The following is a 20,330-nucleotide window of genomic DNA, read 5'->3' as shown; positions in this document are numbered from 1 at the left end:
TAACAATCACCTCCCATAGTTATCTGGAGAAGAACACCTTGCCTGGTACCTAGAACATGACAAGCATCCAATAAATGTTAGTTTATCCCTTTTTCTTTCTTTCTGGAAATTGAGAAGTATAATTTGTCAGTATTTGAACCACCAATAATGGTCTGTATGAATCTACTTAGTCCTGATTTACTGAACTAGCTGCCTAGAGTTTTCATCATTCTGACTGGTCTTAATCTTAGCTGTAACCTATAGGGGTTTAAATGGGTTGTCCCTTCACTTCATGCTTTATGGTTAAATTAATGAAGCTCTTTGGAGTACTGCTCATTCCAGTCAAAGCTCTCCTTTCCAGACCTTTACTGTGGCCCCATCCTCCCAGAGAAAAAGGTAGATCTCCAGATTCTGTCCCTTCTGGGCCTACAAAGGCATATTCTCTCAATGACGAGTTTGACATTCTTGAGACTCTATGAACATTCTAAATAGTGACTAAGTTTCTTCTTTTTATGTAGCATCACAAATGTACATGAGTAATTCATGGTGGCAATAAATGCATTCTGGAAGCAGATTGAGAGTTATATGATTTCCAAAGATATCTAAATTGCTTGCAGTGTTTGTGGTGGTTTTAATTTTCAGGAAGAATCATCTCCATATTTTTGGCCTACTCTCTTTCAGTGGGCTTTATTTGATCTTGAAGTTGGGATGTACTGCCTGATATCAACGGAAGTAACTATAACTAATTCCACATGATACAAAGGCAGGACTAGCCTCATTTACCCTGTGGAAGAATCTCTGTTTCTTTGAGTAAAATAGCCTCTTCTTCTACCAATACTCCTGAAGTTCTTATGAAAACATTTCAAATGGATTTTTGAAAGTTGTCTTATACTCTTTCTTATGACTAGAATTTCATCCCTTTTAGTGGTGTGAGAAATAATATTGTGAAAATTATGACAGTCATAAATTTTAATGATCTTTCGGAATGCCTAGAAACCTGCTAAACTTTCCACACTTTAGCTCATTCCAAGCACATTTGCATGTCTTTTCAAGTGCAGGGGAGAGAAGGGCTTTGGAAATTTTGACTCACTGCTTTTTGCAGCTGTTATAGTCCTCACCTAAAGTTGTCAAAATTTTGGAATGTGAAGGTTTGTTTTTCTAGGTCCTTTATAGTGCCAGTCCTGACCTTAGTTATGCCAGAAGGAAAAGACCTTTCCACTTACCGTATGGTTTATTATTCCAAATATAGGACCCAGAAGTTTATTTCAGGACTTTTTGTAGCTACACATTTCTAGGAATTTAAATGCAAGAACACCTCATTTATCTGATATTGCTGGAGATGAGCTCACTTATGTGAATTTTCCACGTGACCAAAGCTATAATGTTGAACATCAGAGAATTTGTTTAACCTATCTTTTGCTGAGACTTTTTAATCAATACATTATATCTCTCCCTGCTTCCCTATCCTCAGTGCCTTGAGGCTGTTTCATATTTGAGGGCATCTTCAGACAGAGCTGTTATTACTTGACTGGAACTGGAACCTCTGGAAGCCAGTAGAGAACCAGGTCATGCTCAAGGGAAGTAACCAGACCAAAGAGCACTGAAGAGCCATGTGGGTCTCTCCTGAAGGCTGTCTTGAGGGCAGTTATTTCTCCCAACACACAGTGCAACTCCTTAAGGACCCTGTTTTCCCCTTTCCCTCCAAAGTCTCATCATCCCAGCTTTTGCTTGTCTTGTCAGCTCTTTTCACGAAAATCCATCCTTCTCTTCCCTTCTCTCCCCCTCCTCCCTCCCTTTCTCCTTGACTTCCTCTTTTCCTGTTTCTCTCTGTCTCTCTCTCCCCCTTCTCCCTCCTTCCCTCTTGCCTTCCTCCCACCTTTCCTTCGCCCTCTCCCTTCCCTCCTTTCCCTCACAGTCTCTGAAGTAGCTTTATACTTGTTTTTAGAAAAGTAGTTTTATCCTTGCGTTTGTTTTAGTATCCTAGCTTTCTACTTGGAGAAGGAAATGGCAACCCACTCCAGTGTTCTTGCCTGGAGAATCCCAGGGACGGGGGAGCCTGGTGGGCTGCCATCTATGGGTCGCATAGAGTCGGACACGACTGAAGTGACGTAGCAGCAGCGCAGCAGCTTTCTACTTGTTTTAGCTGTATATTTGTGGGGTTCTTTGCTCAGCCCCACAAAGATGATCTAGGAACCAAACAATACAAATGAAGGAAGCTCTTCATTGGTGGGGATGGGGGGGTGGGTAAGATTCCAAAGACTGAAGGAGAACCAAATACTACTGTCTCTGTCACAATATGCAGGTGTCTTTATTTTTGTGTTTCTGTTGTTACTCTTCCTTGTTTCCCACTCTTGGTGTTCTCAGAGGATGCCAGTCCCTGGCATGCCCTCCAGCCTTGCTTTTTTAATAAACTGCTTTTAATTTGCCAACATTTGAAAAATCAGATATCAGATTGTTTAAAAAAAAAATGGTATGTAAGTAGAATCATCAACAAGGTCAAAACAGTGACATGAGGGCCTTTCATTACTCTTAGAGAATAAAGTAAAAATGCTAGGACTTCCTTGCTTGTGCTCTGTACCAGCTACTTTTGAGTTTTTTGTTGATTCCATTGTTGATCTATGTTCCAGAAGATAGAGTTTTCCAGAAATTATTTTAGTGCTTGATAGTTTATTCTCATTCATTAACAGGGAATTATATAAAAGAAAATCATAGCATTTATTGTTTATAGAAAGTGAACAGAAAAGAAATGCTCTTCTGAGGCATCCCAGTTCAGAGCCTGGAACCTTGCTGAACTGGGCTCAGCTTCACCCTTCCACCACAGACCAAGAGCCAGTCATCAGAGCATTCTGGGTTCTGGGTGTCACACCCAGCATCAAAGAAGACCCAGACTTCTTAGCAGTTTGATGCCAAGATTTTTCTTAGTATTACCTAGAAAAGAAATCCTCTGTCTGGTAGAATTCTTTAAGTTTGTATAGGATTGTGCAGTTTTGTAAGAGTCTGTCGAAGTAATGTTAACAGCATTATATGGGAGTGCTTTAGAACTGCTTAGCAATGTTTTTTTTTCAAGTCTTACATCTGTTACTGAATTTTTTCCTGCAAATAATTAACATAATACTGACTCTTCATAAAATCAGCCTTTTATTTGATCACTTCTTGTATGCAGTGTTGACTTTTTGTATCTGACTTCCTTTTTTAAGACCATGAAGACTATGACATGACTCTCTCTAAGTGAATCATATCCTAGAACTTCACTTGCAGTTATGATTCTTATTCAGTTGTGTGAGCTCACTCTCCAAGATTTTTTTTTCTTTATTTCCAAAGAGGAAGTAATATTGTTTCTGCCATGGATTTTCTTGGCAGTTGCACCTGACTTGCATTAAGAATTTGACAAGGGCCAGCAGCATAATTTACTGTAATTTTTAAACCATGATGTAATGTGTAAATGATTTTTTTCATAATAGAACTATTAGCAAAAGAATATTTGCGTTTAACAGTTTCTGTCTCCAGAGTTTCCGTAATTGAATTCCTTTACCTAGAGCTTAAATGGAGTTAGAGCTAATTTTTATTAAGTGTCTGTGTTGATATTGATGGAATGCATTATGGCATTTCCCACATCCTTTTAAACATCTCAAATTATATGGCAGTAGAATATGTGCTGTTTTTAAAAAGTAATCAGCTCTTAAAGAATTGTGTTTCTTTTGTGTCTGGAAAGATTTTCAGTCTTTTGTTCCTCTTTTTCCTCTTCCCTGTCAATGTCTGTGCTCTTGAAAGCTGATTCATCATGGCTGCTTTCTGAGCTGTCTGGGTTTACTAGTCTGCAGTTACTCAGACTGCAGCCACTATAGCTTTATTCTGCCACTCTGACTGGACTTGTGCTGCAGGGCTCTGTCCCTCAGCTATCCAAGAGAGGAGACTAGAGTTCATGTAGATCGTGTTCCTTCATGTTGCAGATGATGTATTACAAACACATAGGAAGCACCCCCACTTTGTCCCTGGATGGTGCCCAGGGATTTCATTGGTTAGTTTTGACCTTCTTGTGGGAAATAATGGTTCTCAGCCTTGGCTGCATGTTGGAATCATCTGGAGACCTGCATGACACACATATGTCTATGTCTTATCCCCACCGATTTTCATGTAGTATGTCCTGGTTGTGGCCTGAACACTGGGTTTTTTAAAAAGCATCCTCAGTGATTCTGATATACCTTCAAGATTGAGAACTACTGCCTAGGAGCCTTCTGTATCCCAGGCCTTTTAAGGTCAAGTTTATTTGTTTCCTTTATGGCATAGCTTTTTGGGTAAGATTCATAATTATGCCAACAGAACTCTGCACATATTACTAATCAATAGATGATTTTATTAAATTCCATTCCCCAAATCCCACTGCATTTCCCCATGTGTTTGGTATTCACCTCTATGCAGATAATTGCAGCAACAACATTTACATGGGGCTGCTGATGTAGCAGGCACTGCATGAAGTGAGGTACCACACAGACACTGACTCATTTACTCCCCAAGTGTGGCCTGGATCTCACACTGAAACTCCAGTACTCTATTTTCAAGTGCTGATAGGGTATATCCACCTGAACAGCTGTCATCTCCAGCTTAGTATGTATAAAGCCTCACATGCCCCGAGTCCTCCAGCGTCAGTCAGAAGGGGCTCAGATCCTAAATCTGCCATTCACTGGCATATGCCTTCAGCTTCCTTAGTTACAAAGTGGTGGTGACGGTAGTATTAACAATGCCTGCTTCTTAGACTTGTGAGAATTTCCCAAGATCCGCTTTGTGAAGTGAATGGTCCCTATTGCATAGCAGACACAACAAATGGCAACTCCTGTTACTGTTTAAAAGGTTTTATATTACCACGTGAGCTTCCTATTTCTCTTCCTTACTTATCTATGGTTACCAGTTCTTATTTCACATTGTAAAAGCCCCACTGAGTCACCACAGTCCAGGCTAGTCCTCATCCCCTCAGGCTTCTGTTTCGGCAACTACTCCTAACTGAATCTCCTCCCTCGTCTTTCCTCCTTCCCGTCCTTAATCTACTCAACACACTTTGAAAATCATTTCTGAAAGAAAGCATCGCTCGTTTGTTATTTCCTTGCTCAAGAACCTATAAAGGGTTCCCCCTGCTTGCTGCATCATGCTCAGACTTCTTGGCTAGGTTTTTAAAAAAAGTCTTCTCATAATTTTGTATCAAACTTCTGACCCATGTAATATTCTACTTTCCAGCATTCCCCATCTGCTCTAGGTTAGTGGGGTCTCCACACTGTCTTCTGAACATGCAGGCAATGCTTATTCCAGCTCTTGTTGCCCTGCCTCAGTATAGACTATGGGTTCTCCCATGTTTATAAAGCCTGGTTCCAATAACATTTTGATCTCTGTTTATCCTCACTTACTATTACTTTTCTGTAACACTGGTCTCAAACGCATTGTCACTGAAAGGCTGGGGCACAGTGGGGAGCACAGGCTTTACCTCACGGGGCGACTGTCCTCCTAGGGAAATGCAAGCCAGCTGTTACAAAAGTCCCTAGATAATTTTCAGGAGAAATCAGATTTTTTTTTTAACTTAAAATCTAAATTTTAAATGTTGACAGTTAATTTAAAAACATTACATGGCAAACAGAATAGATCAATAGGGCCAGGTACAGCTCGGCCATACCCAAGCTATAGTTTTATTTTTTGTTTTTACTTTTTATTAATATTTTTAAAAAAATAGTTTTATTTTTTTAGTTTTATAGTTTTATTTTTATAGGGCTGGGCTATAATTTTACTCCTTCTGCTTTATAGGAGTTTGTATACCATCTAGTTTAGGACTTAACCATTCTCTAGTTGTTTGATATGTACTATTTCTGTCTTCCCAACCAAGATATCCACTCCAGCAACCTGACCTTGTTCATTTTGAGCATCTGTTGCTGAACAGTATTAGTAAAAAATAATCATCACTTAGTTGATTCATGCATAAGGATATATGTAAGGAGCTTACATGGTGTGTAATGTAAGACACATCACAAGTTTTGTTTTCTTGTGTCTTTTATTGTGTTGTGAAATTTAGCAGAAATACCCCATATTTTTGTCATGGTGGCTGATTCCCATATTCATCATCAATTTTGTATCCCAGCTTGTCAGTTAGTCACAGTGTAACAGAGAATCAGATTTTTTTATGGAAAGGGGAACAAACGATGTTGCTTTTATATTTATTAATTATGCTTGCTGTGGAATGACATGTAAAACATCTTTAGATAATCTGTAGGTAATCACAGTACTTGGCACATATTAAGAACACAACAAATCATAGTATTATTTACACAACCAGGAGACGTGGGCTTTCTGCAGTTATGGCTGAATTTTGTTTCAGATCAGTATTATTCTACCCTGTAGTATGAAATGTATGTAATTGTGTGTCTACAGTATTTCTTAGTTACATTATAGTACATATCAAAAATAAGTTTTTGAAGGTTTTTCGTCAAGTATGGAAACTCACTGTTCTTGCTTTGTGTACCACGTACTTTCACATCGTAACTTCCTGTCTAACTGCCACGATACCATCTCACCATTAGACATGAGTAACTCTGTTTGACTCATATTAGTTTGGGCTGAAAAGAGGAATGTACTTGAGTAACACATAGGCACCATTAATTCTATTACAGAATTGCTATTCTCAACCAAAAGGCCCCAGGGAAGGCATCTAAGACATCTTAAGATCCTGGTTAAGCCCTGTGATGTCCTTCGACTTGGAGAGGTGAAAGTGCAGGAACCCGAAAGTGTAGCCTCCTTTTACTTGTTAACTGTGGTCTCAACCCCATGGTAATATTTTTTTCATGGTGATGTGATGAAATCAAATCCACTCCCTTGTCTCTTTGTGGTTTGTTGTAGGTACTCAGCGTGCCAATGCCCGCGCTCCAGCCCCTTACAAGCGAGACTTTGAAGCCAAACTAAGGAACTTTTACAGGAAGTTAGAGACTAAAGGATATGGACAAGGCCCAGGGAAATTAAAGTAAGTCAAAATGATACAAACCCCAGGATTGGTAGATGGTAATAGGATGCGATGCTTTGGGGATTATAGGAAATAGAGTGTGGTTTGGGATAACCAGAATTTGTTTAGTTGACATAATTATTTTGATGTGTATAAATCACAGTATCACCTAAAACATAGTTGTTGAATTAAGCACAATTAAACTTAAGGTTTTAAAGCAGACAGGAAAGTGACAATCATGTTTCATGTAAAAATACAAGCAAAATTAAAAGCTGATTTATTTTGTTCTCTTGAAAAGTACCTCTTTGTTGACTGTTCACATATTCACTAGATATAAGGCTGTCACAGAGTCCTGTGTTGCACATCACTGCCTGGCTGATTGGAGTATAGTACCACCACTGCTTAGCTCTGTTTCCTTCCGTGAAATATGCTTCATTTGTCCAACAGAATATGGCATGAATGTTGTTTCTGCCTGTCTTTATCTACCTCCCTTTAAATGGGGAAATTGAAAGATTGTCAAGTTGTTTGGCCCAGAATAATGTGAATATCCCACTTACCCATACTCCCTTCAGCCCCACCCCCACCCCATCTCATGTCTCCACTAAAGATCACTATGCCACTTGAGAGAGGACAGAAGAGGGGGTCTGACTGTGGCACCACCATGACCTGGGCGTGCCGGAAAAAATGCCCAGCCCAACAGCTGCACAGCTCACTGCCCTCCTGCAGGGCTTGCTCCACTGAACTTGCGGGTTCCCCTTTCATCGCCTTCAAAAAACATCATACACGCTGAGGAAACCAGAAGGGAAAGAGACACGTGTACCCCAATGTTCATCACAGCACTGTTTATAATAGCCAGGACATGGAAGCAACCTAGATGTCCATCAGCAGATGAATGGATAAGAAAGCTGTGGTACATATACACAATGGAGTATTACTCAGCCGTTAAAAAGAATACATTTGAATCAGTTCTAATGAGGTGGATGAAACTGGAGCCTATTATACAGAGTGAAGTAAGCCAGAAGGAAAAACACCAATACAGTATACTAACGCATATATATGGAATTTAGAAAGATGGTAACAATAACCCTGTGTATGAGACAGCAAAAGAGACAGTGATGTATAGAACAGTCTTATGGACTCTGTGGGAGAGGGAGAGGGTGGGAAGATTTGGGAGAATGACATTGAAACATGTAAAATATCATGTAAGAAACGAGTTGCCAGTCCAGGTTCGATGCACGACACTGGATGCTTGGGGCTAGTGCACTGGGACGACCCAGAGGGATGGTATGGGGAGGGAGGAGGGTTCAGGATGGGGAACACATGTATACCTGTGGCGGATTCATTTTGATATTTGGCAAAACTAATACAATTATGTAAAGTTTAAAAATAAAATTAAAAAAAAAAAATCAACCTGCTCCAAACACTGTACGTCTCTGAGCTTCACTTAATGAAAATCTTGCTGATCGAACTTTCATGCCTCTGGCTTCCCTATCATCTCCCTTTCCATTACTATTTGCATTAAGGGCAAATTGACGCCTGTTTAAAGATGACTTAAATTGCCATTGTCATAAGTAGATTAATCAACTGCAAGTATCATTCATTTTTATCTGTCACCTAGGGAGTTTCAAGGTTCACCTAATTTTAAAGTTAGAAAAGTTTACGTAAACTCCTCTTCTTTAAAGGACACTAAGAATTCATCTTTCTTGGTCTCACTGTTATCTTTGTAGCTACTTAAGAGTTGAATTCCTGGTCTAGGTGCATTCATTACATAGAATGCTTAAAACATGACCTCCTAGGTTTAATCTTCCTTTCATAAACAAAAGTTTTGTAAGTGTGTGTGTTGTTTTTTAATCATTTTCCTCCCAGGATAAATGAATTTGACCACCAGAAGAACTTTCGCATTGTTTCTACAGGTCTTAGGTAGGGTGCTCTATTTACCAATGATTCTCTGATGTAACTTTTGTTAATGCTATTAAGAGTTAAAGACAGACATGTGCTTTATTGCAGACAGCGATGATAGTAAGTCATCCCGCTTTTCACCTAGTTGTGGTAAATGGAAATTAAATAGCAAGTGCTCAGTTCTGGAAAGATAAGGATTAGGAAATCATCTGTATTTTTTCAAATTGTCTCTTTACGGACAGGTTAATTATCAGAAGAGATCACTTGCTTGAAGATGCTTTTAATCAAATTATGGGCTACTCCAGAAAAGACCTGCAGAGAAATAAGCTGTACGTCACATTCGTCGGAGAGGAAGGGTGAGTAGCACAGAGAAGTGGCCTTTGAAGCGTGGGCTGTGGCCGCAGGCGGATGTTTCCCCACAACGTCCCCTGTGGTTGCCTAAAACAGGAAATCCTTCTGGCAGAAAATGCTGTTCTCATACACAAACCTCTCAGCTATTTTTTTAAAGCTTCCCCTGGTTTTTAAATCATTTGACATAAAGATTCTTTGGTAAAAGCTCATAACTATAGATCATTTTTGAGAGCAGAATCATAGTTTCATTTCTTCTCTCTTTAACTCTTTCTCTGAAAAGGAAAATTTGCTTTTGAAAAAATTGAAGTATAGTTGATTTATAGTGTTGTATTAGTCTCTGCTGTAGAGCAAAGTGATTCAGTTATATATATGTACATTCTTTTTAAAATTGTTTTCCGTTATGGTGTATCCCAGGATACTGAATATAGTGCCTTGTGCTATACAGTAGGATCTTGTTGTTTATCCATTCTATATAATGGTTTGCATCTGCTAATCCCAAAGTCCACTCCACCCCCCCAACCCCTCCCCTTGGAAACCACGAATCTGTTTTGTGTGTCTGTGAGTCGATTCTGTTTTGTAGACAAGCTCATTTGTGTCATCTTTTAGATTCCACACGTAAGTGGTATCGTATGGTATTTGTTTTTCTCTTTCTGACTCACTTCACTTAGGATGATCATCTCTAAGTCTGTCCATGTTGCTACAAATGGCCTAATTCTTTTTATGGCTAAGTAGTATTCCATTGTATATATGTGCCACATCTTTCCCCATTCATCTGTTGATGGTCATTTGGTTGTTTCCATGTCTTGGCTATTGTGAATAGTGCTGCTGTGAACATAGGGAGCGTGTATCTTTTCAAATTAGAGTTTTGTCTGGTTAGATGCCCAGAAGTGGGATTGCTGGATCATATGGTAACTCTAGTTTTGGTTCTTTTGAGGAACCCGCATACTATTTTCCATGGTGGCTTCACCATTTTACATTCCCACCAACAACATAAGAAGGTTCAAGACATGGACTTTGAGAGAAAAAGCAAGAAATTGCATTTTAACATCTATAATCTTGTTATGTGCACTGGAATGCAAAGTAAATCATACTTCACCTGTCAAAAAAGTTCAGTTTTAGAATCACGAGTTAGAAACCAGTGTTTGCTAGAGGGGAGGGGATGTGAGGATGGGGGAATGGGTGAAATAGACAAAGGGTATTAAGAAGTGCAGACTTGCAGTTTTAAAATAAATAAGTCACAGGATGTAATATATAGCAAGGAATATTGTCAGTAACAATATTGTCAGTAATAGCTTTCCATGCTGACGAGATGGTAACTAGACTCATGGTGGTCTGGTGGTTATCATACAGTGTATAAAAATGTGGAATCACTATGTTGTACATCTGACACTGATACTGTATGTCAACTATACTTCGATTAAAAAGAAAGAGAGACAAAAAGAAAAAGAGGGGAAAAAAATCCTCCTATTCTACCTGGACACTTCCCCAGCAGTAACTTTTAGGCCTTAGTTCTTATTTTTCTGTCCCCACTTTTTCTCTTTCTTTGGCACACCTACCAAAATAACTACCTACCATAAAGAGAGTCCAGCCTTCTATGACTCTTCCATGAGTGTGCTCGTGGAGATGAAGTTAGGAAATGAATGCAATGAAGACTCCTACACAGTGTTTATTCCATTCAAATAGGCATACTGGTGGTTTTCTGACTCTTCAGAGGATGGCAGCTCTCACCTCTCCTAGAGTCATTCCTCTTTCCTCATTTCAGGTTTAAGTTTGGAGTCTTAGCACCTTCTTTGTAAACATCACTAGAGTGAATTTTAAAAATATCACATGATTGCTGGAATTCCAGTTGTCTTCTCTTTAACTGCTTAACTCCTATTGATTTGGATCATTCTAAGGCTACACGCTCAGTCTTGCCCAGGAATAAAGTAGATTATGGAATCTTAATAATATTCAACAAATTCAGCCATGTGGTGTTTGGTTGATGAAATGGAGCTGTCAAAGTATAAAATAATTTTCATGTGCTAGTTGAACTAGATAATAGCAAAATTAAAATTCAAAATTAGGCCTCTTGTCTTCCATATAGGATTCTTAGACCAATATTGGGATTTAGGCAACACTCCTGAACTCTGGGCTTCTTTGGTGGCTCAGACGGTAAAGAATCTGCCTGTAAGGTGGGAGACCCCGGTTCAATCCCTGGGTTGGGAAGATCCCCTGGAGAAGGTAATGACAACCCACTCCAGTATTCTTGCCTGGAGAATTCCATGGACAGAGGGGTCTGAATTGCTATAGTCCATGGGATTGCAGAGCAGGACACGACTAAGCTACTAACATTTTCACTTCACTTCTTGAACTCTAATCTATCTGAATTTTTTCCTACCCATGGGCCTTTTCACTATTTCAGCTAGTAACTGATAATTTATCTTGCTAAATGTAGTGTCTCCCAGCTGTGCCTAGATTAAAATAATAGATGGAAAAACAATATAATGTGAGAAAGTCTGAGAAGCTTGCCTGAGTCTTGATCCTTTTGTTGCTGATGAGCCTTAGTGGACTTCTAGCTTTTGTTAGTTGCCTTAAAGATGCAGGTGCACAGTTGAAAATGAAGGCAAATGTTTTTAGTCTAATCACAGGTATGCATGGGATTCCAAGTATTTCCTTACATAACCAGCCTAGTTTGGATGAGAATACTTTTCCTCCCTCAGAGCTCCAGCTGTCTTCCATAATTGTTAGACCACAGTTTGTTGAGATCTCAGAGATGTAGTCATGAGTCTTTGGAAGCGCTGTTACTTAGGTTTGAATAGAACAGACGCTGATCATGCTTTATCATCTTAAAGCTGTCTCCCCATGATCTGGACTGACATCCGTTCCTAGGAGGAGGCCCAGACAGAGTGGGGATTGAAACCTCTTTATTTAATTGCTACTAATGCCCAAATGTTTTCTGCCTCCATTACCTGTCTTCTTCTTGTAACCCCAGGAGGAAAATAAGATGGAAGATATTTTGAGGTGTGACCTTGGCCCTCAGGGACAATCTCTGCATAAGGCCTATTGAGGCTGGAATAGGGCCAGGTTATTTCTGATCTCATGCTTTATCATGTCAGTATCATACATATGTATTATTAGATATCAAATTTATTTTGCTATTAAGTCATTAGGAACACATCATATGTTTTGCAAGATTAACCTCAAAACAACATAAAATTAAGAAGTTATTTTAGCCTTTGCCATCTTATTACATTAAAATTAAAGATCATAATATTTCTTTCTGGTTTCTAATAAGTATCCAAAGAGAAAAGCTACTTAGATTTTTCTGTGGAATTCTAGAATGGAGCTGAAAATTTTCTGTCCCTTTTCCTTCATTAATTTTAATGTCCTCAAAATGTGTTATTTTGGAAGTTTTTCATGTTTAGCTCTAGTAATAGGTATTAAACAAGAATATACAACTAGTGTGTAGATGTTGGTTTTTAGTATTGTTCTTTAGTAAAGGGGACTAGGGCTCCTTGTAGACATGGATGATTCTTGGACTGGGGCAGGAATCATACAAGACAGTGTCTGAAGTATCTTGTACCAGAAAGTATAGGGAAACTCAAAACAATTCACAGTGATGTCAAAGGGACACAAGAACCATCTGAAAGAACTCCCAGTGGTCAAAGCTGGAATAATTTGAGCAACAAAATAAAGTAGTATTGGATTAGAACCCTGAAGTATAAGATACATATATATTGATATAAATATACAATTGAATAATTAAATGAAGGAGAATAGACAAATCTCCTCTGCAGAAGGTTTCCAAATAATTTTCTGCATAATTCAGTGCTCCTTATGAGTTGCACAGAGTGACTTCCTTCCAAACAGTACCCTGTGAAAAGGGGTGGGAAAGAAGTAAGCCTCCAGTGGAGAAGCCTTACAAACACACAGGCAGCTGATCAAGGCTAAAGTAAAAAAGTGATATATCCTGTTGATAGTATATATCCTTGGTATGATGTGATGAGAATGGCACTACCTTTATTGTCTTCCTCCCAAAAACATGTAACACCAGTCTAATCAGGAGGAAAATATCAGATAAATCCAAACTGAGGGACGTTCTACCAGATTACCTTACCAGTGCCCCTTAAAGCTGTCAAGGTCATCAAAAACCAGAAGCACCTAAGAAGTGCTGGTGTGAGGTGTATGAGAATTCTCCCTACTGTCTTTGTAACCTTTCTATAAATCAAAAACTATTCTAAAAAGATCACTTATTAAAAGAAAGCATAGAGACAAGATTTAGGGAGATTCAGAAACTCCCTGAACAACTTTTCTTATTTTGTTGTTGCGTGATGGGGGCCACCAGGGTAATTTTGGTATGTGTATGCTTCCTTTTGCATTTGAGGTCAGTAGAGTAGTAAGTCTATAGAGAGAATTAATTCTGTGGAAAGTCCAAAAAATTAGTAGAGGTATTGGTATGTATAGAGTATTATTTTATGTTGCTAAAGTCAACTTTGTTATCTATGAGGAAATAATATCTTGCAATTTCTATTGATACCATCTCACTGATAGTATTTTCTACCTGTCATGATCAGGGTCTTTATTTACAATATATTAGTGAGGGCATAAAGAGAAAGGATTTATCTTTTCAGAATAATGTGTCTGCCTACTCTCCAAAAAAGTGTGAATTAGCAGATTCACTCAGAGACTTCAGTTCTGCTCTAAGATGTTTCTTTGTGTAGGTCTTGACACATCATATATAGATTTTTCCTGAAATGGAAGAGCTGAGTCAAGAGAAATTGATGAGAAGTGTCATAGTCATAAATGTATAGGACAGCTACAAATTCCATGTGAGGTAGAATTAACCCCAGAATATTAGAGATACCTGTATTCAATTAAAAATGCAAAAATAATTCTAGAGCCTTTTTATGTAGTTATGCTAGTTGACAAGTGATTAGTATATCTCACTAAATTAATGTCCTGTTATGCTTGGCTTTTTATGAAATACGGACAATTTCTAAGCAAACACTGTGATTTAATTTGGTCAGAGCTGGAGATTTTGTTCTAGTCATTTAAATTTCCACCCAGCTTAATTTGGTTATCTCCTCTTGCAAAGTGGGGAGTAGGAGAAAACAGCAGTGGAGGAATGATTTGGAAACTGAGTCGTCTGGACTGAGTGTGGCGGGAAATTGCATGGTCTGCTTGCCTCTTGGGCTTCTGTCTGCCTGGACATTGTTTCTTTAAGAGGGGAGCCACAAGTACTGCATATTCTTCAGTGTATTATTTTCTTCTGAATTAAAAGTTTTAGCAACTAAAGCTTGTTGGTGTCAGAAGTTAGCTACGTAGACTATTGTGTTCACATAGGACATCCTGGGCCATTCACTTCTTTTTCTTTTTATTGAAGTAGAGTTGATTTATAATAGTGCGTTAGTTTCAGGTTTACATTCACTTCTTAGTACCCACAACAAGTAAGGAAATAATGGCCTGGATCAAGAGAGGATGTTTACACTGTGATTGCCTCTGTTTTTTGTCCTCCATGGCCAACTCTATAAAAGGCACCTTTCTTTAAGAAAGAATGAGTTCATTATATGTAAGGTGCCTTCTATATGATATCAGTCATCCGTCTTGCAAAGCCATACTTGGACTAGGGAGGGGATGTGTGCAAACAGTTTTAGTTTGGGGATTTAAGTACAGGTGAGCTCTTCCTATGATATTTCTACTTAGGCAAATGCAAGAAACTAGCGGGGGATGAGATCTGAAAGGTTTTTTTGAGTCCCTACTTATAAAATAACCAGCAGCTCTTACATCTGACTGGTCTAGAAGTTGTTTCGGGTACTGGCCTTGACCAATGTTTCCTCAAATATTTGTAAAGCTTCAAGTGAAACTAAGGTGTTGCTTGTTTTTGTCTAAAGAGAGAGATTTGCAGGATAACCTAACTGACCCAAACCATACTGAAGAAAGGTGCTTCTATTTCCAGGCTTTGGCTTGGTATCTCCAGGTAAAACTTTGTCATATTAATTGCTCACAAAATTCCCTACTCACCTATCACTTCTTTAGTGGCTCAAGAACTAATGCCTTGCTGATACAAACATAAGAGTGAATCAGAAGGTATGTAGACCATGTGTGCCTGAACCAGCTTGTAAGAAAGAAAACCTTTCTGTCTCCCAGAAAATGTGTAGGAAATGGCAGTCAGACTGCCCAATGCCACTATCCTCTTTCATTTTATAGTCTGCTTCCTTTGGGATACTTTGTTTTTGGCAATTTTTGGTTGAACATAAAGAACCAGAGAATAAAATTATTTAAGAAATATTGGATGCCACTAACAACTCGGGTGGTGTCAGCCCAGCAACGTGATGGTGTTTAAAATGCCTTATCAGCATTTCATGGGGCTCAAAAAGACATTGCCACCCTAAAGACATCTGTGCTTATTCCAAAATGCCCTCAGATGCAGCTGTTGTGTGGCTACACACCCGTTGTCCAGAGTTTCTGTATTTCCGTGCCAAGTCTTTAGCTGTGGAACCAACCTAACTGGCAAAACAGGAATGTAACAAATGATCCCTGTGATATGAGTCATATTAACTATTTATATGGAAGAGGTTGCTAAGACATTACAGGAAGCGCATGCATAAGGTATCCTGCTGGGACACGTCTTATTGAATTAGGTAGGCGTATGTAATTTGTAATCAACAACCTGCTCTCAGATATGTGGTTCTAAAGTTCAGATTATAATCAAATCAAACTTTAAAAATGTCTTCACTTTTGAGTAACTCTATCAGTGCTGCTGGAGTTAAAAAAAAAGAGCAGATAAAAGCCTGACCAGTTGAGGAAGCTATATTTTCCTCCTACATTGCCTCCAGGCCAGGGCTCCTGGCTTCCTGCTTAATAGTTGTGACCACTCCTGAAGATTTCATACTCTCTAGGACATTGTTGTGATTTTACCTTTTCTTGAAATGATCTTCACTAAAGAAGAGGATTTAGAGTAAGCTAGGCTTTTTAATAAAGTAACATTCTCCTCCTACTTTCTTCTGTAACAGAGGTTGGCAAACTTTTTCCGTAAAGAGCCATATTATTTTCAGCTTTTCAGGCCATTCCCTGTTGTACCTACTCACTTTGCCATCATAACAGCGCCAGACAACACATAAACAAATGAGCATGGCTATGTTCCAATAAAACTTTTTTTACAATGTGAGGGCCTGGACCAGACTTGGCCTGCAAGTCACAGTTTTCCGACCTCTCCTCTATAAGCAATGTTGTATTTAGTCCTCGTGAACGTTTTAAATATATTGAAGAGTGGACTGTAAAGAGTAATGAACATCACACACGGGGTCAGGAAACCTGTGTCAAGGCCTGGATCCTCCACTGCAGCTTTCATTTGATACAAGTCAGCGATTTCCTTCAGCGCCAGTCATCTCCTCAGTGAGCTGAGAGGATGGACAAAATGACCACTAAGATGTTTTGATTGGTATTCTCTGTTTCTGAAAAGACACAGGGGTCTGCTGATGTAATTCATCATCAGCAGGAAATTTGGAGAGAAGTTTTGCATCCACAGGGATCTAGGTAGACTAGAATCATGGACTCAGTCTCACAAAGTGAAATTTAGTATGGCAAGTATTAATATTTGTGTCTAGTGCTTAGGTTTTAAAAAGATAGAGTGACGTGCAGACAGGGTGGGAGAGTCCTAGTTTAAAGTAACATAGGTGAAAGGTTTGAGCTGATGACGAGCTTGTGATGAGTCAACAAAGTAAAGGGACTGCCCACAAGGCAGGGTGACGTTAAGCTGCAGTAGTGGAGAAAAGTGTCCAAGAAGAGAGGTCAAGAGCCCTAAGTTTTTGCTGACAAGACCACACCTTGAGTATTGTGATCAGTAGAGACACACCCCTTAGGTCAGACTTTGACACCTGGAGAGTGTTCAGAGCAGAGGACCAGCATGACAGGGGACTTCCCTGCCCTGCCATGAGAGGAGGTTGTTCATGAGTGAGGAGGGGACAGGGATCAGGAATACAGACACTGCTGAACTTAGAATCTTGTCAAAAATGACGTAAAAATAAAACTTTGCATCTTTAGCATCTAGATTAATACCCCAAACCTAATAGGCACTCACATATTTGTTGAAGGAAAGCCTCTAAATGTGTGAAGAATGTTCAAGTGGAACAAGTAATCTACTTGTTCTTGGTGGTGTCAGAGACCAGAACTAGGACAGTGGAAAGAAACCACAAGAAGCTGCCTTGGCCTATTACATAGACTCATATTTTTTATGTTAATATTTATGTATTTGTTTTCATGTGTATTAGAAAAGAAATAAAGCTAACACATCACAATTTCAAAATATTGTGTTAAGACAAGGCTACATTGGAAAAGCAAGTAAAGCTGGAAATATTAAGTAAATAGTAGTGCATATATATTCAGGTATGGCAAAAATTAAGAACTTAGTATGTGGATAGCTGATGTCTGTTTTAAGAAAATTCTATTAAACTTTCAACTAAGATATATGAAGGCCTTTTAATTTTCCTTACTATTATTCCAGCTCCCTCTTCTACCTATAATAAGATCCTTTTCTCTATCACACAATTCCATACCACACATATGGAATTTTTTCTTTGTCATAAAAAAATACAGAAGTGGCCATTGAAGGAAATTCCGTAGAGGGAAAAAAATAGAGTGAACAAAGGAAGTCTTATTAAATCCCACCACCCCAACTTATCCATTGCTTTCATTCCCCCCTCAGAATTCCTTCCTGTCTTTGAACCCTTATGTCAACTTTTTACCATAGGGTAGATAGATGTACTTTACATTTTTCATTTTAATTTGAGCATATCAAATTGCTTTATTACATACTCCTCTTTGGTGCATTTTTTGTTCTCAGCATTGTTTGCTGCTTGTCAGTCCTCAAACCTCACACAATCGTTCTCAGATTTTGCTTTGACCCTGATGTCTTTTTGTAAGTAAAATGGAATTTACACTGTTGTTCAGGTGCTAGAATTTCGGCCTCTTCTCAACTACCTTCCCAAGGAAGCTTTAGACACCCTCACTTTTCTTGTCTATAATTTTCCTTGGTGTTTTATAATTTAAAATTTTCATCTGAACCCTATCATTCCATCTTTTGCCTCTGATCTCCCTAGGAGGCCTTATATCTGTAATATCCTCTCACCAATTCACTTAAGTCTCTTTTTGCCCGCATTTAAAAGTGTTTTGGAAAAACATGAGGACTCCGTATTCCCATGGATGTATGTAACGGATGCCCTCAGGTTTAACCTACTTAAATAAGGCATTCCCACTGCAATCTCTCTCCGCATGGCCTGACTCTGGGCACTTAAGTTATTTTACCTTTTGCAACATGATTTAATGACTAAACCACCACCACCAAACTTGATAATTATACTTCCTGTTTTACAGAAAGTTGAGCACTGTGTTAAATGTGTGTAATAAACAGAAAAAAAATAATGACTGCTCTTTTTGTGAATTTTTTAAAGGCTGGATTACAGTGGACCTTCCAGAGAGTTTTTCTTCCTGGTATCCAGAGAACTCTTTAACCCATATTATGGCTTATTTGAATATTCAGCCAATGACACATACACAGTACAAATAAGTCCCATGTCTGCCTTTGTAGACAATCACCATGAATGGTAAGTATTTTTCTCCCCGTTTTTCTTTAGCTGATTTTCTGTGATATTAGTTTTTATAAGCACCTAAACTTAAAAAAAAAAAAAAAGTTTTTTTTTTTTTTTTGAGAAAATCATATTTTCAGTTAAATATCTCATTTGACTCTTGTTTGCATTATCAAATTTAACATACAGGCACTTTCCAGTCTAGGAATAGATTATGTTCTGTAAGACCAATTTTAAGTGAGTTGGGTAGAATCCAAAAGGTTTTTTCCTGAGAGAACGTTGCAGATGATGTTAGGTTCTTAGCAAGACCCTAAATCCTTGTCTGAAGCTTTGGGTGACTCTGAGCTGTGACAGGGGACTGGTGGGGGTGAGTAGGGCAAAATCCTGACCCAAAGGACAGGCAGTTTCTAGAACAGTCCTTGGGGAAGTGGCTAACATGTAGGGAGGGGCAGAGCAGCTGGGTCTGTTGGTTTTCTAATGGGAGGGAGGACAGGAAGACAGAGTGGCTTAGAGGAACCGATGGTGGAAGAGAATCCTGGCAGGCAAGCAGGAGTGTGGGGTCACAGCAGTGGCCACTTATCCCAGTCACTATTTCAAGTTTGTAGCCAGGAATTGCCCTGCTCCTAATTTTTCACACAAAATCAAGTAAAGCTGGTATAGGATTCCCATCTGGGAATTATTTATTCTTAAAACCTCAAATTGCACTCTGTGACATGTTTTACATGCCTGCATTTATAGACTTGAAGTATCTATATAACCCGTTTGCTTGTTTCTGTTCATTTTCACTATAGTAACAAAAAAAAGAACGTGAATAGGAATCATGGAAAAAATTTCTTTGAGTCATGAGGTTAATATTGGTGGGTGGAGGGCATTAAGGTTTAGGACTTATTCTTCAAATTAACTTCCAGTTAACTACAGTTAGAAGTCCTCCTAAGAGTAGCTATTGCAGTTATGCTAACCTAAGTGGAAATAAAGAAAAACAAAGCTGCTGGACATTGATCTTAAGATGGTTGCCTGACACTAGAATTATAGTTGGACACTATGAACCTCAGTGTGCATTTACACTTTCAGAAGGCATCAGGCTTTCAAAAGGCTAGAAACTTGAATATTTTTGAAAAAGAAAATATATGTACATCTCAGCAAACCCAGTCATGACATATATCTAATAAAGTTTCCAAAGTGATTCAGAATAGAATTGAGCACTGAAATTTTAGAGAACAGAATGTCCCATGTGGAAACTCCCTCAAATGTACACATGCATAATTCTTGGATGGTGACAGTTACTGTTAAGAGAGGGGTTTGAGAGAGAGTAGAACTAGGAACTTTCTCACTCCGAGACTGGGCTTTTCCTCAAAAGGGAATTGCTGCTAGGTTTGCACTAGAGAAATCCCGCTGATATTCATGCACGCAAACTACAAGGGGACATTTCCCCCACCATTACTGGTCTCATTCTGTCAACATTTCTTACAAGTGATTTAAGGAAATTTCACTGTCATGCTAACAGGGAGTTCATGTTGGCCATGTAGAGTGCTACATGCTGGACATCACTGACATGAGGAGAAGGT

General features: G+C 38.8%; 1 protein-coding gene across 2 annotated transcripts in view; it reads left to right on the top strand.

Annotated features, from left to right (window-relative positions):
• Positions 1 to 20,330, top strand: part of HECW2 (HECT, C2 and WW domain containing E3 ubiquitin protein ligase 2) — a 445,768-nt gene that overhangs the window by 388,708 nt on the left and 36,730 nt on the right. For both annotated transcript variants that reach the window (XM_061440781.1, XM_061440789.1), the window contains 3 exons: positions 6,853 to 6,973; positions 9,094 to 9,207; positions 18,631 to 18,783. In XM_061440781.1, coding sequence (XP_061296765.1) covers positions 6,853 to 6,973; positions 9,094 to 9,207; positions 18,631 to 18,783 — 388 coding nt within the window. The remainder of the gene's footprint in view (positions 1 to 6,852; positions 6,974 to 9,093; positions 9,208 to 18,630; positions 18,784 to 20,330) is intronic.

This window comes from Bos javanicus, chromosome 2 (genome assembly GCF_032452875.1).
Source record: "Bos javanicus breed banteng chromosome 2, ARS-OSU_banteng_1.0, whole genome shotgun sequence".
In the NCBI taxonomy this organism is placed as follows: Eukaryota; Metazoa; Chordata; class Mammalia; order Artiodactyla; family Bovidae; genus Bos; species Bos javanicus.
Note: the sequence above shows the minus strand (reverse complement) of the source record. Positions and strands in the feature narration are given on the sequence as shown.